We start from the raw sequence: 27,569 nt of genomic DNA on the forward strand, positions 1-27,569 counted from the left end.
CTTTTAATCTTAATATAAACTCCATAATAAATAATTATAGCCATAAATTTTCGAAAATAACAATTTTTAAATTATTAATAAATAAACAAACGATTTTTTATTACCCAACAAAATGATTATGAAACTATTAACCAAAGCATAATGGGTCAATATATCCGCTTGTAAAAATATCAACAAGTAGGAATGCTCCTTCAGCTTTTGCATTGCATATTGCAAAAGTACACTGCAAAAGTGTTGATTAGGATACTGGCAATGAGAGTATTATTATTAAGTCAAAATACTGTTCTTTTCTCTAAATTTAAAGTGGAATACATTTCCATTTCAGTCTTTTACAAATAAATAACCCTGTAGAATGAACATTCAACTTTTCATTTTATGAAAATTAAATTGAAAAAACGTAAGTTGTTTTAAAGATTTTGGCACGGTAGTGATCAGTTGAAACCTGAAATGTTGAGACCTTTATATATTGCGATTTAGATAATAAATGCAGTCTTTGTGTTTCCACCTCAAACAAAAATTATAATATCAGGGGGCTAAGAAACTTGTAGTACTCCACCTTAAATTATTCAGTACTACGGATTTTTGTATAAAGTTCTTTGGCTTGCTAAAGTGCATTTCGTACTTAAATCTGTAGCCAAATTTAATAGTTTTATATTTTTTTTAGTCCTCGTACCTGAGAACCGTGCATTAAATATACTGAAGTGTTTTGCATTTAAATTTACAAAATGTATTATAAATGATGATCTTTTATAGTTTCAATAATATAAGACACAAAACTTTCAGATTTTAAAATGCACTTTAGTTCTTAATAGTCTAAAAAGTAAACGAGTAAATTTCAGTTAGACTAAAATATAAATTCGAGTTATTAGTCGTAGTTTCCATTTCCTAAAAGGCACGTAAAGAACTTGTAAACACAATTATACAAGAGAAACAATAAAACAATAAAAATATTATACAAGAGAAATAATACAAATCTACATTTTACTAAAAAATATGTATAGATTCTACCGTTTAAGAAGCTGGTTCGGTATAATCGTTTAAGCTTGTTTGACTCAACTCAGATTCGGCTGTAGTAAACCACACGTTAGCTGCATCCCTGCAACAATAATATTAAGTAATTAAAATTATTTTAAATTGGAATAAAAATAAACAGAAACAAATGAATGAGTAATTCAGAAATTCGACAAAAAAATTGTTAAGTGTATGGCTCTGTTCGGGTTCGAAGCATGGATGGTAAGAGCATTAGAAAGGGTAGGAGATGAAAAGGTGCAATGGAATCAATGATAAGAGGTAGGCATATTTACCTTGTGCACTTTTCTGGTAGTTGTAAAGTCTGGCACCACAAAACCAGCGCTAACACTATTGACCATGTTCTCAATGGTCCCAAAAAGAATGCCAAGTAACCATAGGCTAATAGAAAGAAATACGCCATCAGAAGTTGAATGCTCAATAGCATAACAAAGGGCAAATGCAACCCTATCAAATCCCAGATTGTTTTGGTTTTTCCAGGCCTTAATATTAAATTGCGCAACCTTTAAAATAAATTATAGTTACTTATCATGAGACTTAAACATATATACTTAATAAATCACTCACCTGTTATCAACACCATTGGCTAATATAAGTATTAGTGGAAACTGGAATGTAGCTAGCTGTAAAATAGAAATGATAAAGTAGACTTAAGTTATAGTATGTTAGTACTAACAGTACGTTTAAAAAAATACGTTTATATCATTTGAGATAAAAACGTTATAACTTATTTTAACAATTATCTGTTGTTCTTAGTTGTCCCACTCTCCTTTGTTCAGAATATAAGTTTTGTTTTTACCTGAACAAAACCATATGCATAAGTAAACGATCCTGGTAAGAAGTTACCATTCACTAAAATTCCCCATGCAAATATGGCCCCTAAATGATCTTCGACTAGATACCCAACTGACCACGGACCAACTGGCAGATAAATGCAATAGCAAATAAGAGGATAAAATAATCGGTCAACTGTGGACAATATCCACAATTTTCTAATCCATATTTGCAGACAGCCACGTCTTATTATAGGTTTACTCATTTTTCCAGCTTGAAAGGAAAACAATTTTATTAGTAATCGACGTTATTACAACACATGAATTTGGCTTACCTAATACTAGTCGGTTCATATACCTCATCACAATTAGGGGAAGTGTTACAAATCCAAGGAAAATCACAAAAGAGATTTTAAACTAAAATTTGAAAAGATAATTACCATCAAAAAGTGTAAATATGAAAGATACTCTATAGCGTAAGCATTATACGGAAACTCCGCATAATGTGAACAACGTATTAAATAGGCTACGGCATCGTATACCGTGAAGTAAACCTACACTTATAAAAACGAACATTCATTGTCCTTAAATATACGATAAAACAAAAAAGAGAACTAAACTCTAAAGCTGTGACAAATACATACACATTTAGGACGGTTGCAGGTATAAGTGGTTTCTTGACCAACAAAATAAAAATAGTATTGTTAATGTTAATAAGCAGAAAGCAAAATTAATTAATTTACGAATTATAGATGTTTGCAACAAATCAAATATAGCATACGTTAGAATGAATAAATCAATACTCTAAACAACTATGTACTTCATCGGTTCACACTATCGAGGGTCTGCTGTATTAATACATCTAGTTCTGTTTCTACGTTATTTTTGACTTTTAAGACAAACTTTAAGAATGATTATGACTTACCACCATGCTTGCGCTAGTCATTAAAGCAATTCTAGGGAGAATTTGAAAGGACAGTCGGCTCCCATCTAAAGAAAATGGTTGAGAATATATCTGTTCGCGTCCCATAGAATCTTGAACAAATACCTGTGAAATTAAAACTGTTTAATGTCAAATTACACTTTTAATAGTTCTTATTTATACCTCTATGTAGTGAATACCCTGATTATATAAGCTAGGATTCCACTCAGTTACATATAAAGGTCCTGTTTTATGGTTACAACTTTTCCAATTATCGTTGTCAATCTTTACTTTAACTGACGTTATGTCAGACAAAGAAAACGCTAATACCCTACAAAGAATTTCTGTTTTTATTTGTAGCGATTAGAAAAACTAGAACTTGAAATTCGTCTAATTTATCTCGCATTTATTGAAATAAGTAAATCATTTATAATTAATAGTACCTAATATGTGTAGATTTCTTCATTAAAAAAACGTTTTCCCTTTCTGGGATCACAAATAATGCATGTTTTGGGTTTGTAATTAAAGCTATAGGCCACTGTCTATGCTTCACATCTACAAATGAGAATATTCCATGGTCAATAGCTGCTAAACGATACCTGAAAATCAAACGTAAATTTCAGCATTAAAGTCATTATGTCTATTAACAAAAAGAACTTTTCGAAGACGTACATTCGATTATCTTTCCAATCTCCTAATTCAAGTTCTAAAAATCCTTCTTTTTGTAGAGTGTACATTTTCGGTACCAATCCTCCCAATTGATGTAAATGGCCACACAGGTAAACTAAAGCCTGTTTTTGAGATCCAATTAGATGCCTAGAACCTCCGCTAGTAGGTGCAAGCATACAAGAAGTAGGAAAATGTCCAAACCAAATTGTATAATTAGAATTGGTTTCTTCAATTCTTTTTACTAAATTTTTTATATTGTCAGTTTCATCTTTGCTTAAAATTCCGACGAAATTAAATGGTCTTCTTGGACCGGGTTCCAGACAAGCGTCTATAGCCATGAAAGAATACAAATCTTTTCCTTTTCCTATTTGGTACATGTATGAACNAAGTTTTAGCAGTATATACGAACTAAAAATAGGCCAAGTACTCGGTTTGGATCCACTACCAGTAACATTTAAAATTTCTGTCGCTAGTAGGTGTAGGAGGTTTTGATTAACGATAACTTATAACTAACTATGACTTTGTCACTTTGCAGACTTTTAGTGTTTATTAATATTGCAGGCTCGTTTCAACTAAACCCTCTCCTTGAAAATTCGTCAACCAAGAATTAGAATTTCAAAACTATTCAAAAGCAGTTGATGTCGTTTGGGACGTTAGTTAGGGTGATATTTATTTATTACATGTGTCGATAGAAAAAAATGCCCACAAAAAAATGTGTAATATCTATGTTTGGTGAACGTTTTGCTTTACCTGTATAAGTAAATAAGTATACAGTATTTCAAATTTTATTGACTTAGTTTTATCCCCTGTTTATCTTTACTGTTTGTGATTTAGTTGACCTACTTTGAGGGTCAATAATGCGTTTAGTGCATGTACTTAAGGTTCCCATTATCTACCAGACGTAAAGCAACTTTCTATTTTTTTCTCATAAACAGTGTCACAGGTGAAATTACGTTTCAGTTTAGGCCTTCTTCTTGTTGACTGATGAGATTTGGTCATGCACGTACTTTGAACTATGGCACCTACCAATTTCTTCTATGCGTGAATGTTTTCTTATCGTATGTATACGCACTAAGTGCGTATTTACACACCCACTCGTACCTGTACCTAATCAGGAATCAAGTGCTTTTGGTGCATGCATGAGAGCGGAAATATACTTGTCATAAAACGTTTAAGTGAAAGCTGTTAAATGTTAACGTTATACCGGCTTGAAGGGCTTGTATATAATGGGTATTTCATATGTTATGTGTAAATTAGAACGTAGAAAGCTTTTCACTTTTTGAAATGGTACCTCCTATTCAATTTTAATAATGAGTCACATCAGTATTAAATTTCCATATGTAACTGATGTTCAATATTTTGGTAGGAAACTAACTAATTAATTAAATTGAAGTGCAAATAAATTAAATCAAAGTGCATTGCACTTTTATTTTAAACTATATCAGGTATCCAATTCAAAAACCTTCTATTTTAAATAATTTAATTTGATTCATCCATTACAACTGGCACTTCTTTTTTAATTTGTGACATAATGGCTGCTAGTGACCGCCATATTAATTATTTTATGACTTCATATTTAGCATAGTTTATCTGACTTATATATATGTTATATGTACAAACCTCAAAACAATATTAAACAATTTAACAATCAGATAACGCAGAATGCCCCTGTTAGAGAAGCTAAATATGATACTTTAGATAATTTATTAAAAGTACTTTTTAAAAAATTTTTAGCCATTCCCGGGTTAAAAACGGTTTCAGTTTTTTTATGTGCTATTTTCGCTGGAAAAAAGTATCATGGGGCCTCGACTCGAGCAACTGGTACAGTTTTATTGAAGTAAGGAAAAGGAAGTAATAAATGAATTTATGTGACCAAAATATGAAAATAATATAGAAAATGAGATGAGAATATAAGTAACATAAAGGAAAACTTGAATTTAGAAAATAGGTTGGGGACAACACTCACACAAAAGTAGTGAGGCTTTCTTAACTAGGCTACATTAAAAAACATATGTTTATACATAGTTTTGTGGGAAAGAGTGGCTATTTTGTAAGTAACGGCTATAAAGGGCCTTGTGCCAATCCAACCCTAATGGGAATTTCGCAATATTTCAATATTTCAAATAAGAGGGCCTCAAATAAAAATAAACAATTATCTATTTCACAGCTTTAGAAATTCAATCTATTATTGGTGTAGTGGGGTGAGGTGAATAACTGCGAGATATTTAAGTTAGTGATATAAAAATAAAGATTTTAGACTGGTAAATCACACAATTGGGGTTAATTTTCTAGAACTCGTTTGCAAAACTTTCTTAATCCTCGTCGAAATAAACAAATATTACAGTGATCTTATCAAAATAAGGTAAATTAGGATTTTTGGACTGATATATATATATATATATCCATTTTTCCTCTAATAATATAAACTAATTAAAACAACTATTTGATCAACTAGATTAACGTTTATTTATGCGTAATTTTTGTAAAACATAAGTAAAATAGTTTGCTACATTAGTTGCATATATACGAATAGGTACATATAATTAATCACATTGAATCACATTAAAAGACGTGTATGATGATCTTTGGTTTATATTCTACAATTCTTTACTTTAGAGCCCAAGGAAGTTCTATACATTCTATATATTAAATGTTATAAAATCAGTTTTGAGTAATTTTAATACATCTCAATTAGACAGAATGTTACCAATTGTAAAGTTCCTCTTTGACCCTAGCAAAAAGGTGTTTTAAGCGTAGTAGAGATTGCTATTCAACAAAATACAGTACTAATTAATATAAGTTTATCTATTGTTTTTAATTGATGTACGAAGGCGTTTATGTATGAAAAGTTAAAAGATTATGATCATTCATATCTAGGAGACCACAAAATTTGCTCATTTGTTGTAACAGGCTACAAAATTAGTCATGTAGGTGAATCAGTAGTTTTTTCTACATTTAGTGCTAGCTGTATTTCGTTAAAACATGAAGAGTACGTTTTATAACAACTGAGTCAGAATTACTAACATGAAAAGTTTTGTTATCAAATATGATAGTGACACCACAACGGAATTACTCTTACCAAGTTTGTTTGTAACTTTTGAGCGTTAATAGTCCAATAGTTTATATGTTTACTCATTAATCATTTTTATGTTTAAGTAGGTACCTTTCTTCGTAATTTATTTTTTAATCCAGTAAATGTGCAGATGATGTGAGTGTCGCGTTAACTGGAGGATGGTAAAAGGGTGAAAGGGATCAGGATGACCTACAATACTAAAAAGTGATTGTAAGTGGAGCGAGGAGGGATGGAGATGAAAAATTGAATATTGGAAAAGAAACTAACGTAATTTAATCTAACCCAATCTAACATACGTAGATACTCAGTAAAAATTCTTACAAATAAAGATGAAAATTACTACAAAAACTTTTGTACATCAGATTAGCTTAGGTTACGTCAGTTTCTTTTCGATTTTTCACTTCCACCGTCTCCGCTTCCACCTACAAACACTTTTTTAGTGTTGCAGATGACCATTTCCACCTCTTTCGTTCCTTTCCCCATCCCTTTCTACGACGGTGCCATAACCTGTACCTTTAATACTGATGGAATGTCTTACTTTAGGATAAAACTATTTAGGACATCTTTTACTTATGCTTGAAAAAGCAGTAAGTCAGTGTTTTACTTTATCAAGCTAGAAATATTAAAAATCAGTTTTATAATTAATATATTAGCAGGAATATAATCGGCAATCATGAGATAATTGTCGATATTTTTTAGCGAGAAGTAATTTCCTGGGCTTTTAATCTTAATATAAACTCCATAATAAATAATTATAGCCATAAATTTTCGAAAATAACAATTTTTAAATTATTAATAAATAAACAAACGATTTTTTATTACCCAACAAAATGATTATGAAACTATTAACCAAAGCATAATGGGTCAATATATCCGCTTGTAAAAATATCAACAAGTAGGAATGCTCCTTCAGCTTTTGCATTGCATATTGCAAAAGTACACTGCAAAAGTGTTGATTAGGATACTGGCAATGAGAGTATTATTATTAAGTCAAAATACTGTTCTTTTCTCTAAATTTAAAGTGGAATACATTTCCATTTCAGTCTTTTACAAATAAATAACCCTGTAGAATGAACATTCAACTTTTCATTTTATGAAAATTAAATTGAAAAAACGTAAGTTGTTTTAAAGATTTTGGCACGGTAGTGATCAGTTGAAACCTGAAATGTTGAGACCTTTATATATTGCGATTTAGATAATAAATGCAGTCTTTGTGTTTCCACCTCAAACAAAAATTATAATATCAGGGGGCTAAGAAACTTGTAGTACTCCACCTTAAATTATTCAGTACTACGGATTTTTGTATAAAGTTCTTTGGCTTGCTAAAGTGCATTTCGTACTTAAATCTGTAGCCAAATTTAATAGTTTTATATTTTTTTTAGTCCTCGTACCTGAGAACCGTGCATTAAATATACTGAAGTGTTTTGCATTTAAATTTACAAAATGTATTATAAATGATGATCTTTTATAGTTTCAATAATATAAGACACAAAACTTTCAGATTTTAAAATGCACTTTAGTTCTTAATAGTCTAAAAAGTAAACGAGTAAATTTCAGTTAGACTAAAATATAAATTCGAGTTATTAGTCGTAGTTTCCATTTCCTAAAAGGCACGTAAAGAACTTGTAAACACAATTATACAAGAGAAACAATAAAACAATAAAAATATTATACAAGAGAAATAATACAAATCTACATTTTACTAAAAAATATGTATAGATTCTACCGTTTAAGAAGCTGGTTCGGTATAATCGTTTAAGCTTGTTTGACTCAACTCAGATTCGGCTGTAGTAAACCACACGTTAGCTGCATCCCTGCAACAATAATATTAAGTAATTAAAATTATTTTAAATTGGAATAAAAATAAACAGAAACAAATGAATGAGTAATTCAGAAATTCGACAAAAAAATTGTTAAGTGTATGGCTCTGTTCGGGTTCGAAGCATGGATGGTAAGAGCATTAGAAAGGGTAGGAGATGAAAAGGTGCAATGGAATCAATGATAAGAGGTAGGCATATTTACCTTGTGCACTTTTCTGGTAGTTGTAAAGTCTGGCACCACAAAACCAGCGCTAACACTATTGACCATGTTCTCAATGGTCCCAAAAAGAATGCCAAGTAACCATAGGCTAATAGAAAGAAATACGCCATCAGAAGTTGAATGCTCAATAGCATAACAAAGGGCAAATGCAACCCTATCAAATCCCAGATTGTTTTGGTTTTTCCAGGCCTTAATATTAAATTGCGCAACCTTTAAAATAAATTATAGTTACTTATCATGAGACTTAAACATATATACTTAATAAATCACTCACCTGTTATCAACACCATTGGCTAATATAAGTATTAGTGGAAACTGGAATGTAGCTAGCTGTAAAATAGAAATGATAAAGTAGACTTAAGTTATAGTATGTTAGTACTAACAGTACGTTTAAAAAAATACGTTTATATCATTTGAGATAAAAACGTTATAACTTATTTTAACAATTATCTGTTGTTCTTAGTTGTCCCACTCTCCTTTGTTCAGAATATAAGTTTTGTTTTTACCTGAACAAAACCATATGCATAAGTAAACGATCCTGGTAAGAAGTTACCATTCACTAAAATTCCCCATGCAAATATGGCCCCTAAATGATCTTCGACTAGATACCCAACTGACCACGGACCAACTGGCAGATAAATGCAATAGCAAATAAGAGGATAAAATAATCGGTCAACTGTGGACAATATCCACAATTTTCTAATCCATATTTGCAGACAGCCACGTCTTATTATAGGTTTACTCATTTTTCCAGCTTGAAAGGAAAACAATTTTATTAGTAATCGACGTTATTACAACACATGAATTTGGCTTACCTAATACTAGTCGGTTCATATACCTCATCACAATTAGGGGAAGTGTTACAAATCCAAGGAAAATCACAAAAGAGATTTTAAACTAAAATTTGAAAAGATAATTACCATCAAAAAGTGTAAATATGAAAGATACTCTATAGCGTAAGCATTATACGGAAACTCCGCATAATGTGAACAACGTATTAAATAGGCTACGGCATCGTATACCGTGAAGTAAACCTACACTTATAAAAACGAACATTCATTGTCCTTAAATATACGATAAAACAAAAAAGAGAACTAAACTCTAAAGCTGTGACAAATACATACACATTTAGGACGGTTGCAGGTATAAGTGGTTTCTTGACCAACAAAATAAAAATAGTATTGTTAATGTTAATAAGCAGAAAGCAAAAATAATTAATTTACGAATTATAGATGTTTGCAACAAATCAAATATAGCATACGTTAGAATGAATAAATCAATACTCTAAACAACTATGTACTTCATCGGTTCACACTATCGAGGGTCTGCTGTATTAATACATCTAGTTCTGTTTCTACGTTATTTTTGACTTTTAAGACAAACTTTAAGAATGATTATGACTTACCACCATGCTTGCGCTAGTCATTAAAGCAATTCTAGGGAGAATTTGAAAGGACAGTCGGCTCCCATCTAAAGAAAATGGTTGAGAATATATCTGTTCGCGTCCCATAGAATCTTGAACAAATACCTGTGAAATTAAAACTGTTTAATGTCAAATTACACTTTTAATAGTTCTTATTTATACCTCTATGTAGTGAATACCCTGATTATATAAGCTAGGATTCCACTCAGTTACATATAAAGGTCCTGTTTTATGGTTACAACTTTTCCAATTATCGTTGTCAATCTTTACTTTAACTGACGTTATGTCAGACAAAGAAAACGCTAATACCCTACAAAGAATTTCTGTTTTTATTTGTAGAGATTAGAAAAACTAGAACTTGAAATTCGTCTAATTTATCTCGCATTTATCGAAAATAACAATTTTTAAATTATTAATAAATAAACAAACGATTTTTTATTACCCAACAAAATGATTATGAAACTATTAACCAAAGCATAATGGGTCAATATATCCGCTTGTAAAAATATCAACAAGTAGGAATGCTCCTTCAGCTTTTGCATTGCATATTGCAAAAGTACACTGCAAAAGTGTTGATTAGGATACTGGCAATGAGAGTATTATTATTAAGTCAAAATACTGTTCTTTTCTCTAAATTTAAAGTGGAATACATTTCCATTTCAGTCTTTTACAAATAAATAACCCTGTAGAATGAACATTCAACTTTTCATTTTATGAAAATTAAATTGAAAAAACGTAAGTTGTTTTAAAGATTTTGGCACGGTAGTGATCAGTTGAAACCTGAAATGTTGAGACCTTTATATATTGCGATTTAGATAATAAATGCAGTCTTTGTGTTTCCACCTCAAACAAAAATTATAATATCAGGGGGCTAAGAAACTTGTAGTACTCCACCTTAAATTATTCAGTACTACGGATTTTTGTATAAAGTTCTTTGGCTTGCTAAAGTGCATTTCGTACTTAAATCTGTAGCCAAATTTAATAGTTTTATATTTTTTTTAGTCCTCGTACCTGAGAACCGTGCATTAAATATACTGAAGTGTTTTGCATTTAAATTTACAAAATGTATTATAAATGATGATCTTTTATAGTTTCAATAATATAAGACACAAAACTTTCAGATTTTAAAATGCACTTTAGTTCTTAATAGTCTAAAAAGTAAACGAGTAAATTTCAGTTAGACTAAAATATAAATTCGAGTTATTAGTCGTAGTTTCCATTTCCTAAAAGGCACGTAAAGAACTTGTAAACACAATTATACAAGAGAAACAATAAAACAATAAAAATATTATACAAGAGAANAATTTTAATATTATATTTCATAATTACATACCATGATTTCCTCTAACATCTAACCACATTGTCCTTTTAGAAACTTCTGTTTCAGCTAATGTGTTCCAATAACGCTTCCATTCATTCTCAAACTGTTGTGAACCTATACTATCACTAGTTTTAGCATCAGTTAAGTCACCAGAAGCTAGAACAACACTAGGTTTTATAGCATTCACTGTGTAATGGCAAAATTCCTTAAACTCGGTAATTCTCAAAGGGTCTTGGAATATGCTTATATGAATATCTGAAATCTGTTACAAATGATTAATTATTAAAATTTAAGGCCAGAAGAATTGTAATAGGTAAAAGTTAAACTAAAAATTCACTAAACCTGACTAATATAAAGAACTTGTACTTAAATTTATAGAATGTTACCTGTAGAAACCAGATCAAATGGTCATCAGATTCTCCAATTGTGAAAGGTATATCCTGAGTGTGTAATCTAACATCTGATTTTTCTGTACTGATAATATTTATAACACTAGCAAAAATGATTGATAATATGATCATTGAGACAATTAAAATTAATGTTGATTTTGAAATTCTCATTGTTTTTCACTGCATTTCTAAATACTTAAATTTTATAAAATCTAAAAGATGCGCAATACTCCATTAACATTCCATCGTTATTTTAGTCAAATATAAATTTCATCACTTTTCCTTTATAAACTGATTATAGAACACCCAAACAAAACTTTTGACATAACAGCTGTTATTGACAACTATATGACGTTTGAGAAGCTAGAAATTTAAAGGTTCCTAGCACATTCATTCAACACTGAAACGGTTAGTTGCACAAAAACTTCTTCTGTTAATTACAAGATGTCGCAATGTGTAAGGTTTTGTCTATAAAACTGCAAATTTAAAATTTCTTCATGATGGTTACTGTCTTCCGTTTTTGTTAAGAAATGAGTACCAAAGTATATTTTTATATTTTAACACGATAGCTAAAAGTTTTTTTTGCCTTTCGTTTTAATTGAATTCCATAAAACGGAAAACTTTGTATTTAGATAGCGCAGCGCAGTAAATATCTTTTCTTTGCATCATCATAAGGTCGTCAGTCCTAGGACTGGTTGGATACGCACCTTCACTCCTTCTTATATTGAGCTAATTTTTGCTTATCCCCTAAACTAGAACATCCCACATCCTTAACTATTCATAAACAGTAACCTAATTTAGGCCTACTTCTACTCTTAACTCCTGTTTCTGCTCCTAATATGTCTCTGAATAAAACTTGCCTGAGAAGGTGTTCTACCAATCTATCGCCTGTTTCTTATTGACTTCCATACAGTCCTCTCTTCTCCCATTCTTTCTAATACCTCTTCACCTACTCTAACCACGGTATCCTCATCATTCTCTTGTAATACCACATTTCGAACAGTTCTAACCTCTTCTTTTCCGTTGCGCCCACCGTCCATGTTTCGCACCCGTACAGCGCCGTGCTCCAAACATACGAGCATGGAAGTGACCCTGCGCTATCCTCTGCTTTATATCCCTACTACTCCTTCCATCCTGACTTATCTGACTTCCTAGGTATCTAAAATCAGCCACTTCTTCTAATTTTCCGTCTCCTATCTTTATATTCCTTTATATTTACCTACTTTTTCTTCCCTTGCATACCAGTATTTTAGTTTTATTTTTATTTATTTCCATATAATACTGTTTTATCAATACCTCCCTACTGGATGCTAATATTGCTATATCATCTGCATATCTAAGGATACTAATCTTTTGCGTCTATATATTTATCCCTACAGTTGTACTTTCTTTAATGATGTTGATCGCATCTTCGATGTGTATATTAAAAAGTAGCGGTGACAGGATTCATCCCTGTCTGACTTCCTTCCTAATGTTTATTTCTTTACGTTGGAGCTCCAGGCTCTATAACTGCCTGTTGCCCTTTATACAATCTAAGTATCACACTTATATCTCTGTAACTCATCCCTACATTTTTAAGTATATTTAACATATTGCCCTTTAACATTGTCAAAAACTTTTTCTATATCTACAAATCCTATGTACGCACTATTTCCTTTTTTTTATCGTTTTCTTTATTGTTACCCGTAAAGCTAGAATTACCTCCCGCGATCCTCTATTTCTTCTAAACCCAAATTGATCTTCCTTTAATAGTTCTGCCGCCTTTTTTCCCATCCACCTCTGTACATTTTAGTTTGACTCATGGGAAGTTAAGGTAATTGTTCCAAATGTCTCGCACCTATCTGCACCTCTCTTTTTAGGTATGATTACTACCACGTTCCGTTTATAATCCCCTGGGACTTTCCCCGTCTAGTAAATGAGGGGACTTTTCCCTTTCGTAAATGTGATTAACTAGCTTAAATATACGCCCTCTAATCTCTTGTCCTGTATATTTTAGAATTTCCGCCTGTATTCCATCTGCACCTAGTGTCTTATTATTGTTTAGTTTTTTAATGCTACATCGAACTCTTCCCTCATTATGAGATAACCTAGCTTATCTAGCTCCACACTATCTTCCTTCTGAAATATATCTCCTAACTCATGGCCTGCGTATATATTCTCTAAATATTCTTTCCACCTATCTGCCTTTTTCTCATTTTCTATTTTAAAATTTCTTTTAATTATATTATAAGCTTCATCCGTTTTACCTATTTCAAATTTTTCTTCCAATTCTTTATAATTAATGTATAAAATTTGTGTACATTGATCGCAACCTTATAAAAGGTAAAAGGTCTTACATAATTGTAAAAATGAGAAGGGAGGTAAATTTAGGCTTCGCCCCTTTGCCACTGTAATTGCTTGTTAATACATAAATCAAAGAAGCCACATCCGTGTAATAGAAGTTTAATTGTTCGATACAATGTTAACTCATTTTCGTGATTCACCTCAAACATATTTTGATATATTTTTTCTCTAACTAAGGATTTGCACTTAAATATAGCGTGGAACTAACATGCTAACAGCAAAAACTGAAGGATATATAATATCGCAGTTATCTCCTAACAGAGAGGTTTCTAAATTTATTTTTTAATAATTAAACTGGCCTGTCGGTATTGAACTTCTCTTGTTTAGTAACGTGATATCATATTCTAATATTGATTATAATTTTTAATTATTTATTTGAAAATGAATTGTTATTGGAAATTACGTAATAAATCTTCTCTCTTTGAATTCAAGCCTAAATGTTCTACACTATACCTATGTGTTACGTAACGGATTGGGGAGGGGGAGGGTCAAGCCAGGCATTGCGGTTATGTTACTTGGGAGGGAGGACGTTAAAAATTAATCAAATTTTGCCTTACGTAATTTATGGGTAGATCTTTTCAATGTATAGACAAGTGAAATCTTTTCATACATTTTATTTTGTCTTAGTACTTACCTGGTAGAAAATTCCTTTGATGTTAATGCTTTTAGTTATTGTGGAAAATGCAGGAACATAAATTTTTACTGGGGAGCTCAATATTACTTACTAAAAGAAACAAAAAAGCTGAGATCGTCAGGTTACGGTAGGAAAAGACAGTACGAACGAAGTACTTGTACTGTAAAGCAGAAATTTTCCTAACTGGAACTTAACTGGTTGTATTTAGGAGGTTTGAGTTACGGAATTTGACTGTACTTATATAGTTTTTTTTTTGACATCTGATAAATCTAAACACTGAAATTAATAGTTAATTTTATCTATTTCTTATTACAGTATTTTATTTTTTGGCAAATGACACAACATGCGGTCAGCTTACGCACCGGCCAGTTATTATTTGATTAATAGTAATTATATGTGTACTTTTCAAGTGAAACGAACTTTAGCTCTTAAAATTCGTGGATATTTATTGATATGATAATTTTTTACTAGATGGTTTATAGTGCCTATCTAAAAATATTACAAATGTAAATTTTTCAACTTTTTATCGTTAAAATGCACACATCTGAATGGAGTCCTTAAATTGGTTTCTTTTTGTTATTGAAATTAAACATGAAAAATGATTCGGAATATGTCATCATTAACATTTTTTATACATGTAAAGTAAATGTATGAAATAGAAAACTTTTGAAAACAATATAAATAATTAATTGGTTTTATTTAACGTTAAAGATATTTGTTTGCGTCAGAATATTTTCTATTGCGTAGTATATTAACTTGGTATACATATATACTTACACAGGTGTATTATATGCAGAATGGAATAAAAAAATAAAATCAATTATTAACATCTTTAAAGAAACGCTGCGTTGTTGGTAATGCGATTTTAATTTTATTAACAAAGAAGCGATAAATATCATTCTTTATGAATGAAAGCGATTAATGCGCATTAGAGTAATTATTAACTATAGGTTTATAGAGTCGTAAAGATGGTAAATTACTACTGATAAACACCAATTAAATTTAATACAATTTACTTACAAACATTAAAATCTGTACAGCGCGAATACACGCGATTGATACTTTTATTAGAAATAATATACTCACAATACTTTTGCACATCCAATAAAGGTGAATATTAATTAAAAGAAAAATTTGAGAAATTTTAGATTTATTTTAATAATTATTCTGACGAGTTTCCGACATTTTTTTCTTAAATCAGTGGATTGATTTGTTAACAAAATCAATAGTTAGACTTAAAATAATTATTTACATACAGTGTACCTACAGTGGAATTTGTTTATTATGACTCCGCCTATATTGACCAATCGCCTAATATGAAGTTATTGCAGTGTTAAGTTTAGTTTTCATATTAAATTCTCTATAGGAAGGTTTGGATAAAATTAAAATGACATATCGTTTATTAAGACTNCAATGTTAAGTTTGGTTTTCATATTAAATTCTCTATAGGAAAGTTTGAATTAATAATAACATTTTCGCTCATTTTTCTGACCCTTCTTATGTATATTGATATTACAATTCATCGTTCTTTTTCTTATTATGTTAATAAATATATACAATTTGTAGTTTTTCTCTCTATTAAACTAAATAATTAACCAAAATAGAAAGTTGTTTATTTTCTAAGACTATGCTTTGTATGAAGCCCGCTTAGTATGACGTGTTTGTCATTTCCCGTCAATGTCATTATAAGCGGATTCTACTGTATTTAATAATTAGATGAAAATGTTCGAGTTTCGTAGAAGTCTAAGTTGTGGTAGGCAATGAAGCTTCATACATACCGATAATTAATAAATGTATCAATACAACATATGACATATTAACGTAGTTACGATTTGTTGAAAAGTAGTTTTGCGATTTCAACATAAGATCACCGTAGGCATGTAGATTATTAACATTTAACTGCATTGTTGCAAAATGGAATGTGGCATGTACAGGAACAAATGATAACATGTTCGATAAACGCCATGATAGCCGAGTGATTTATGTTTATCGTGATAGTACGATAGCGTTTTATGTCATTTTTACGATCTAATGATGCTGCGGGAATGAATAAGATCGTTTCCTAGAAATTAATCGTGGTTTTGTTAATATCAATGTTTTCTCTGCAAAAAGCGAAGAACGCGGTACCTCATCTAATGTTTATTTAATGCATATTTCTTTAGCATATTTATAGTTATCTGATATGTACATCTATCTATTTATTTATATGTGTGTAAACTTACGTGTAATTTTTATACAGGGTGTTTTGTTAGTAGCTTTAGAAAATTAAGTTGATTATTTAGGTTAATAAATAATTTTTAAGTACAGGTAGTATATGTATATCGCTATCTTTTGTTGCTAGTTATGATGTATATCCTTGCTCTTGGTCTTGGTCTTCTCCATTTAGTTCTGGTCCTGATTTCGTTAAATGAGCACGATCAAGACAAGACAAGACAAGACAGGACAAGTCAATCTAAGCCAAGTCAAGCCAAAACTGCTAAAGGACCATTATTTGCTTATCACTACTCTACGTATTATTTGCTTGAAAATCATTAATGAAGACGCTAAATAACTAATGCTCGTTAGAGCTTATTAGTTTCTGGGCGTCCTGATCATTGTCGATATTAGATATTTTTTGATGCTATAGGCCAAGGATCGGCAACTGGCGGACTGCAGTCCAGGTCCGGATCACGGAAGATCAAAAACTGGACCGCCAAAATTTCGAAAGTAAATTACTTAAATAAATTATTTAAAAAATATTTTTCTGCTTGGGCTTTGAGCTTCACCCTTATCATTTTTTGGAGGAAGGAGTATGTTTTTATCCGGACCTCGATGAAAATCCCATCTAAAATTACTTGCCAACGTCTGCTGTAGGCATTAGTCCCAGTACAATAAATGATTATATGATAATTAATTTTAGTTCATAACCAGTAATTCGATTTCACTTCACTTTCGATTTAAGCGTACCTTTAAAGGCAAATTAAAACTGTTAATTAAATGTGCCTATGTAAGTATAATTATCATGTATTGGCCGTATTATAACAAGGAATTAATACGTAGAATACGTGTGTGATTGCTTACGTTCCATTGGTACAACACACTTACGTATGAATATGAATTTGATCTGTTTTACAATCTCGTAACCGTGAACCGGTCGAATTGAATGACAGTCTAGCGAACAAGTTTCGATGGCGAATTCCGTGGTTCCCAGGCAGCTTGGCTTCAGTGACTGTGGGAACAGACCCGCAGGAATACACCACCACCACCACCACTACAGTCTCTCTCTTGCTGCTTTAACAGAAGCAACACGATCTATGACGAAATGCACTGACTGTCCAAAGTTACACGATAATCCTTAGGCCACATCAAAAGTAAAAAATTCGTTAAAATCTGTGAAAATTTTCGTTCTACTGAAAGTTGTTAGTTAAATACCTTTTATGACGACTGTAGTTTTTGGTAGTGATACAGGAAATTCGTTGAAGGTGAATAAATGTCAAACATTGTTGGGCGAAGAAGCTACCGAATCTATCAAAATTGTTTATGAGGTTGAAACGTTGAGTATCCATTACTGATCCTTGTTTAGTTCATTGCTACTCTCACAGCGAGCGTATATTGCATTTTTTTGGGAAAAAGAAAAATCCGACTGAGATGTGTTAAATGGACAATCAAACAAACACACGCTACTCATTAATTGCAACATGATCGTAATATTTGACCATCTTATGTCTTCCCTTGTTTTGGCATCGTATGACTTCTGGCTAGTTCCAAACCTGAAATTGACCATGAAGGAACAAAGCTGGAGTGTTATTTCAGGTTTCCAAAAGAACGTAACCAAGATTTTGACAACTATTTTAAAGAAAGACATCCAGCATTACTAATATTACTTCAATGTACTTTTATATTTGAGGAGTTCCATTTTCCAGAATGTAGAAGCTACTTTAGCCCTTCTCATCCTGTCTCGACGAGATAAGCCCTCTATATTTTCATCATATCCCTCTCCTACTTGACAACCCTCTTCGCTGGATTTACATTCTCACTTATTCTAAACGAGCGTTTGGTGGTCGAAAAATGCCGAACATTAAAAGAGATTACAAACATTTTGTATTTAGAGCGCTAGTATAAATGTATGAAAATGCCATAACGTAACACAGTGTCGGAAGCCACTCCCACTTCCACTCACAGATAATGGTTCTAGAGTTTTTCGGATTTTCCACAGTTTTTTTTTAAGAGACGCCTGAATGTTTCTTGCAAGGCTTAGATTGAGAATTGCTAGGTCGGAAAGTATAATAAACTTTCGATGATCGATTTTACAACAATGATTTCCATTAATAAGGTATCATATCATCATGAGATAAAATCGTTTGTTGCTTTATTTCGTTTGGAATATCATCATCATCATAAGGTCGTCAGTTCTAAGAGTGGTTGGACACGCACCTCCACTCTTTCCTATCCTGAGCTAATCTTCGCATTTCCCTAAAACTAGAACATCCCACATCCTTAACAGTAATCTAATCTAGATCTACCTCTACTCCTCCTAACTCCTGTTTCTGCCTGTTTCTGACTAGACCTTCAAACCTGAGAAGGTGTCCTACCAACCTCTTATTAACTTCCACAGAGTCCTCTGCTCTCCTATTCTTTCTAATATCTCTTCATGTTTAACCTTCTCTATCCACGGTATCCTAATCATTTTTACCGCCGGTAACACCACATTTCGAACGCACCGCGCTCCAGACATACGCCTTTAACAAAAAATGGTTATCTGTGAGTGGTGGGAATGGCTTCTGACAGTATGTTACGTTGTGGCTTTTTCATACATATTTTCTGGAATATATTGAACATTTATGTATGCACCTTCGTTTTATGATATTGTCAAAAATAAGCGTGCAGTATCGAATAATAATTTGCAATTAGTGACGAATGATGGCCAACTTAATCGCTAGTGCATTTCCAATACGTTCGGTACGTTTATATGTCAGAAGAGCGTAGTTGTTGCTCTCATCCCATCGACCAGTCCGAGCAATTAACATTCCTGAACACTTGCCATAAGCGACAGGTCTTAGAACAAAGATATCTGCTTCTGACTATGGTGTTGGTCGTTGTGCCTTTTTTTATTGTTCTTTTACACCCGCGTCATCCCCGTCGCTATCGTTAGGTTCACGGACACCATAACAGGGTGGTGACATTACCGCACTCATTCTATTACTGATAAACTGGCATATTATGACATTTTTAACAGAACTCTAACACATCAAATTTGTAACTTGAATTTTATTAACCACTTCAATGTCAATTCTCTCAATCCTCATAAACTTTTATTACGTTTTAGATTTTAACGACTAATACACAATTTATATGAATTATCTCAGTCTAACACTTCCCTCATGACTGAATTCTTAACTTAACTTATCGTTAATGTTTTCTGTTTATAAATAATCATAATTCTGAAAGTAAAACATTAATTTTTCAAATATAGTGGATACAAGAGATATTGAGGTCTGAATTACATTTTTTACTTTGATGGAGAATTTGAAGCCAATCATATTATTTAAGTTTTTGGTTTGACCCTTCTATTACATGTAGAATTACGAAGGGATCATTAATATTACATATATATACATATATGTACATGTATGTACATGTATGTACACGTATGTATATGTATGTAGGTATGTAATGTAAAAAAAAGGGTTTTTATCATTATCCATCATATAGACGCTCTTGATTGAAAATTTGTTCTATTATTTAGACAATCATTAGTTTGGAAATCCCGAAATGTTAAAGCATGGATCCCTATAAGTTGTTATCATTGTTGTTGTTTTCCGTAAAAATTTACCTATAACAGTTTTTAGCAGAGAGTAGGTAGGGATATTTTCAGCGACAGAGATTGCAGCCGCAGAGGTTACTGTCTTAACTTATCGTTGAAGTCTCCAAGTTTATTTGGACTAGAGCTCTGTTTCTCGACGAAGTTACTTCTACTTTTCCTCTGTTTATCAAAGAGCAAATGCTAATAATCATACAAATACTCCCTGTCTTCCAAATTAGCAGATAATATAAGTATTTTCTGTGTTTATTAAGGCGTATTGTTAGTATCAACGAAAATAGAAATATTTTCTAATAAGTTACAATTGGTGATGGTATCAAAAGCATGTGAAATTAAGTTTTAAAAGTTCATTGAATAATTTTTAAATCTTTATCTACATTAAAAAAGTTTTGAGACTAACTTCTATTAATTTTCGTAATTGTGGGACTAACAAAAAACGAATAGTACCTATTGAATACCTATTTATACATATATGCCTTAATATTCAAAACTAGTGTCAGCTTTAGGGAAAATTTTATACTGAGTGTTAATTTCCCTGCATGTTGTAGTTGGAAAAGAAGAATTATGTTTTTACATATGTGAATAGACGCAGAGAATGAAAAACGAAAATTTACCTAAATATTAAAGCGATATTTACAATTTATCCCACTAGCCCGTTGCATCGTAAGCGACAATAATAAAAATTTCAATTTGGACCCGAATTTGTAAAAATAAATTCCAACAGAAATAAAGTTACTAGGTATTTTAGTTGATATTACAAATTTAATTGTAATAATTAAGAAACTTGAATCTTTAAAGAAACATGTCAAAATAGAGACTTTTATAAGTCTACTATTTCTACGGCAAATTCAGTCATTTACAATAGAAAAATTGTAATTTTTAAGTTGTCATAAAGATTTAGTTTTCTCGGTGCATCACGATTTTGACTTGAGATTTTTTCATAACGAATGTAGTGGTGGATGTGTTTTATCTTTCATATTAAGATACGACGGTTTGCTTTTAAGTATTTTATGAAAAAAGCGTTATTTTCTGCCTGATGATACTCCTTTTTATTAAATGGGTACATATAAAAAAAGATACTTAAAACATAATGGAATTACAGTCTAAATATTAATGGTCGGTAACCATTTCGTTTTCCGCTTATGATAGCAGATGCATAGGTACTGTTTGTTTTCAATTGACTGGAATTTACGAATGGCTGCTGTTGATGCTGCTGGACAAATGTATAATACACAACACATATATATGTATACGTATTCACCATCGAAGATTGCGAAGAAGATGAGCAAGGAGCGCGTGTTTCGTTCGGAATGCGATGCCCGCGGCTGTGCACCTGGTTAGTTGGTTACTTCTTCTTTTCCGAAGAAGAAAACGAACACGGGACGGGACCGATAGTCCTCTCCGGCCGGGTAGGTGCATGCAGCCCATCAGCAAGGAGCATCACGTGGAGGATCAGGCGGTAACATTGTCCGGCCAAATCGATCGTCGATCGCTGCTGAGCTGCTGCTGATGGTGGTGGTGGTGGTGGTGGTGGTGTGGTGACAATCTTGCTCCAATACTTCATTACGATATCTTCGGAACGGATCACAACCTGAGCATCGCCATCGATCCGGCAATAAATAAATACTACTAATGGGGTGCGAGTCGAGCAAATAAATTTTGTTGGAAAATTGCAACGTGTCCTAACCAAGATCACACACGGTGTGCCCCGTGGCCCTATTTTAAATGACGTTTAAAATATACTCATTCCTAATTTATAATTTTTAAATGTTTAATGAAAATTGACCTTTGAAACCTTCAGTATTAATGTGCAAAGCGGTTTTTTAAAAGTATTTAAATACAAAAATGCAAATACTTCTTTGAGTAGGTATAAAATTTTTGTAAGAAAACCTTGCAGGCATTAGCGCATTTTTTAAATATTTGCACTATATATCTACCTGCGAACATTGAGAATGATTAATATTTTTCTGTTTGAAGTGATTGAGAAACAGTTTTTTTGTCATTATGTTATCGTTTCATAAGTTCAGCAACAAATAATTCTTCTATATGCTTCCTTATTTGCCTTGGTCACCACTTTTAATAAGTGAAGTTTTTCTGTTTTCTAAGAATTTTGGATTATATCCATTTAAATCATCCATTTCCAAAGAGTTCAGAATTTTTTGGGTTCTCTTCAGTTAAAGAATTAGAAGGCATTAATGAAATGTCTTTTTGTCCTCTTTTTAAGGTTCTAATACCTTCAATGGCCAATGTGAGCAACTTTCATTCATCTTATATTACATTTGATCGATAATAATAGCAAAACTTTTAATGGCAAAAATGTATTTTACATTTTACAAATAAAAATACGTTTGTAGAATTTCAAATAAAATACAAAACGCTTTTCTCAAAAAAGTATATAAATGCAAGATAAAAATAGGTAAAATATTAGAGTATTAAAGTATTTCTTATAAATCTCTGCTTATCAGGAAGTAATTTTCAAAAATATTCACTTAAAAGGCAATTTTGTATCATAACTTTTTAATCATATATTTAGATCACCTTTTCCAAGTATTTTTAAGGGTTATTATTTAACAGAATTTGATGAAATAATAATTTTATCAAAAATTTAGTGAAAACAAGAAAAATGAAATACAAAAAGGTTAATAAGATAACTTGAGTATTAAGTATCAAGTGAAGTAATGCACAACGAGTTCGTTCATCACCTTAAGTAAGTATTAAAAGATTGGCGTATTCTTTCTTTCAACGCCAATGAAGGTGAAAACAACAGGTGTTCGTATGAGAAATTTTCCACAAAAAAATAAAACGACAAGGTAACTGCTGCAATAAACAATATAATCTATCGTGCACATTTTATTTAATTATGAGATGTGATAAACATCATTGTAAATGAACTGAACAATTTAAGATGCTAATCAAAGATACAAAAGTATGTATGTAAATTATTATAGCTCCGTTCAAGTATAAACATTTATTTGATGTTTGCAATATGTTTGAATTTATTACGGTAGAAACCTGTACACAAGGCCTACGCTTCTATTAATGGAATACTCGTATACAGAAGAGTGAAAACTGTGTAATGCCAACTAGCGTCATGCAGTCTGGACTTTTGTTATGCAACTTTCGGTGTTTATTCGCGGAAAATCACCAAATCGAACGAGAAAATTTAATGCTGTCTTTACTTTATTTATGTTGATGAAAAAGTAATAAAAATACTGTAAAAAGTAAACGCAAAAAACGTTACGTAAAACACGATAAGATAAATCGTACTTAAACAGTTTGTTCAGTTTTACATCTACTTACGAGATTTTTAGGAAATTAGGGAAAATTATTATTATGTAGTAAAATATAAAGGGTGAATGTTAGCTATCCGAACCACCTCTACTATTTCTGTTTCTCAAAAATTTAAAAAAAGGCTTTAAAAATTAGTTGATCAACTGATATCATAGCATTTATATTTAAAAGTGATCCAAATCCAAATTTAAACAGAGATAGTAGTAATTTAACTGGAAGAGACCATTATTAGTCTCACTAACTCGTAGATACGCTGACTTATACTGTCGAATTTTCGTTTCATGTTAGAATTTTACTTTCAAAGAAACATAATATGAGGATGTTTCGAGGGGCTCTTACCTTGCTTCTTGAAACACTTCATATACATTGACAAGATCTTTTAAAAATTTTGAATGTGAAAAAAAGCATATAACTTTCTATGCGAGAGTAATTTTTGTCAAGTACAAGGGTAGAAACAAAAAGATGTTTTAGAAAACACAGAACAGAGTACACTGCGGTCAGTAAAAAATAGTTAAGTTTGTCGTACAAATTCTTAGGCATAAAGAGTTACCTAGAACCTTGAGGCATTTGAGTAGAAGAAGCAGGAGTTAAGAGGGACGGTTGAACAAATGCTGAAATTAGACAGAACGAACTTTTACTCTAAAAGCGAATATATTATCCTTCAGGATTTTCTAGCAAAGAAATCGTTTGAAATTACAAAGTCCTTAAGAAACTTTAGTGAAAGTTGTGTTATTTTTGAATAACACTTCCTCGTTATTAAATATAAATTATTATCAAACTTCGGCATATCTTCTGGTATGGAGGTATATAGAAAGGTACATAGATAGTATACTATGTTTTTTTGTAGTGTTTAATATATCCGTATTAGTTATGGGAATGTCCATTAGAATATTCCATCGAAACGCATAAGCATAAAAAGTAATACTTAAAGTGTTGTCGGAGCTACGAGCATGTTGGATAATTATTTCTCGTTACTGTTATTAATGATTCGAATTAAGCATTTAGACTTGCAATAAATTCCCGGTCATACTTCTTATGAAGTCGACCGAACAGTGAAACAATGACATATCACCGTGGTATAGTAATAAAAATAAAAATACTGAATATTTCATGTACATATATATACATATATTAAAATTTACGAGGAATAAATCAGTCATTTTCATTGCATTACGTAAGACGAAATAAAGAATTGGATATTGGACGTTGGAATTTAATATTTATGTTGCACGGTTATCAATAAGCGTCTCGTTATAAGCACCTGCAATGCTTTATGGGGCTTGAAAATCTACGGCTGAACCTTTAATTAAAAGAGCAACTTGTAAGAGTGAATTTAATTAAATGTACCTCCAGACCAGGTGTACCCAGTCTGAAGATAAATAAGATTAAATTATTATCATTTTTAATTTCACTCTAAGAAAGCTCAAATACAACTTTCAATATTTTCATTGAAAACTAGCTGTACCCTGCGCGCGTTGCTACGCACCAACTAAAATAAATTTGAAGGAAAGGAATTACACAAATATTCAATTGATTTTGAGTCATTTTATTGATTTTGTTCATTTCGAAAAAACTGTGGCATCTCAGCGTTTCGTTTCAAGTGCTGTGGGATACACAATATTTCTTGTTTTTCCTATCGAAAATTGGTCATACCAACTCAGAAACCTTCTTTGGCTCATGCACAACAACTTTGCTAAAGATCATCACATGATCAAATGCATAGTTTATGATTCTATAAAGGACAAACATTCATTTTTATATAAATAGATTAGGTTAATTTATATTTATATATGTGGCTTACCATATTTATACTTGGCTCTTCAGAACATTGTCCAAAAGCAATTTGAATTATGTCATGCCATAATCGTCAGGCCTAAGGATTCCCTATGTCCGGATGAAAAACGGGACCCTTGTAGGATCACTCGTGAGTCTGTCCGAATCTATTGGACCGGTTAAGTTGAAATTTAGTACACATATGAACTTCTGTAACCCAAACACGGTCGCATAACGTAAATAAATAAATTTTGAACATGGGGATCATTTTTAGAGTGCCAATACGAAATAAGTTTTATAAACTGTACCGTGCGACATATCAAATGAAAGGGCTTGTTGTAAGGGTCTCAAATATATACTTTTTATAGTTTTAAAATAAATAGTTTTAAAGTTATTTAAGAACATAGATTAAAATAGACCACTCTGCCTCCCCGCCTTATCTCCGAAACTATTGAACCTAAAATTTTCAAAAAAATACGGAAAATAGTTCTTCACATATAGATTACAGGGGGGTTAATAATAGAGGTATAAGATAAATCTTTCAAGAAAACAATATATTGTTCGTACAAATTTACATTTGCAATTTGAATTTATGTTTGCACAGAAAGCGGGCCTAGTGTTGACGACGTTGTACACATGAACTATTAATTAATGATTAATTAATAATATCTTTGACGACGACGATAGACCTCATTCGTAAGACCCGCTCCCATTTTAAACGCAAAACGGCACTTCCAAATGCCTACAACAGCATTGGTAAGCGTACTATCTTTGTAGTCTGGTCTAGTCTTTCAGATCAAAATTTGAAATCTAACTTTAGGTGCAGTATGATTTCAACTTTTTTCTTAATTAAAGACAGAATTAAGCATAAAAAGCAAAATATTACACCGGCTTTGTCATACTCATATGCTCTTGTTCATACCTTTTTTTTTGAGACTTTCTAAGTTTACTAAAAGTTTAATTTAAAATCAATTTTTCAACAATTCCTTAGGTTCGAACAGAGCAGTTGATCTTACCATTAGTTTCCTTCCTCTTTGGTATAGACCTACAGACTGCAGGCAATTCATTAGTTCTTTTATCCTGGTATGCACAGTGTTCCCCGGTTTAACCTCTTGAAAAAGCAGTTTTCATTACTTATTCTAACGTAATGACATAAATGTCGGATGCCCGCCGGAAAGTAAATTGTGTGCAGTTTTAATCGCCCTTTCGGATGCCAGATGTGCATAATGCATTTTCCTTTCCTAGTGGTCTAGGTGTTCATGTAGGTAGAAATATATATATATACATGTATATAAATCTGTAGGCATATACACAACTTGAAATAAATAAATATACATGTGTGTATGTATGTGGAATCGTACACATCTGGTCGCAGATCCTTGCATGCGGCGCGGTCATTGCATTCATTTGTCTATCGTTGCGAATGTTGTCTGCAATTGATGTATAACCCAACGGAATGACCACATAGCGGAATAACAGATCCCATCGGCGACGTAATGTATTATGTGCATCTTGGAAAAGTGAATGAAACTGCATTGCATTGTATTGTATTGTATTAGTTCCACTTCTTCTCTCTCAAAGAAGTCGTACGTACCAACGCAATAAAGTCACTTTTATTTCTGCACCAGATACTTCTTCGAAATTTTAGTCTCTCGTCATTACTGCCAGTACCAATAATCACTGCTTTTCATACCGGAAAGATTGGACAATTGGATTTCAATTAGCTAACAATTGAATTAAATTTCAAGACAACTGCTAAAATTTTGTCACTGTCAAGTCGAAATGTTATGCTTAAAGGGGCATACGCAATACATATACAGTACAGCGAAGGCGCGATCTGCTGACAATTTTTTTGCAATGACAATTTTCGGATTATCTTTTGCCACTAATAGATTAGCTTCTGAAGCTTGTTAAAGTGACTCCTTTTGAACATATCCACTAGGGGTCACACGTGGCACGTGACGCGTGACGCTGTAACGCGTGACGTTACACTTTTCGGTTTTATATCCTAATAAAATAGAACAGAAGGCGCTATAGAAGTCAATATGAAATAGGTAAGATAGGTTGATAAGGTACCTAGAGACATATT

General features: G+C 31.8%; 2 protein-coding genes across 2 annotated transcripts; both read right to left on the reverse strand.

Moving 5' to 3' along the window:
* Positions 1 to 929: 929 nt before the first annotated feature.
* LOC108736659 (transmembrane protein 62-like) lies at positions 930 to 11,976 on the reverse strand. The gene is made up of 11 exons (XM_025975933.1): positions 11,637 to 11,976; positions 11,263 to 11,512; positions 3,397 to 3,856; positions 3,168 to 3,323; positions 2,908 to 3,055; positions 2,728 to 2,850; positions 2,138 to 2,219; positions 1,829 to 2,076; positions 1,597 to 1,652; positions 1,305 to 1,532; positions 930 to 1,096 (listed from the first exon to the last, which is right to left on the reverse strand). The coding sequence occupies exons 1-11, from the start codon at positions 11,808 to 11,810 to the stop codon at positions 1,012 to 1,014; spliced, it is 2,010 nt and encodes a 669-aa protein (XP_025831718.1). The 5' UTR covers positions 11,811 to 11,976; the 3' UTR covers positions 930 to 1,011.
* Positions 5,975 to 10,286, reverse strand: LOC112904846 (transmembrane protein 62-like). The gene is made up of 7 exons (XM_025975932.1): positions 10,092 to 10,286; positions 9,912 to 10,034; positions 9,322 to 9,403; positions 9,013 to 9,260; positions 8,781 to 8,836; positions 8,489 to 8,716; positions 5,975 to 8,280 (listed from the first exon to the last, which is right to left on the reverse strand). The coding sequence occupies exons 2-7, from the start codon at positions 10,014 to 10,016 to the stop codon at positions 8,196 to 8,198; spliced, it is 804 nt and encodes a 267-aa protein (XP_025831717.1). The 5' UTR covers positions 10,017 to 10,034; positions 10,092 to 10,286; the 3' UTR covers positions 5,975 to 8,195.
* Positions 11,977 to 27,569: the final 15,593 nt, after the last annotated feature.

The sequence above is a fragment of the Agrilus planipennis genome, unplaced genomic scaffold (genome assembly GCF_000699045.2).
Source record: "Agrilus planipennis isolate EAB-ADULT unplaced genomic scaffold, Apla_2.0 scaffold12, whole genome shotgun sequence".
Lineage (NCBI taxonomy): Eukaryota > Metazoa > Arthropoda > Insecta > Coleoptera > Buprestidae > Agrilus > Agrilus planipennis.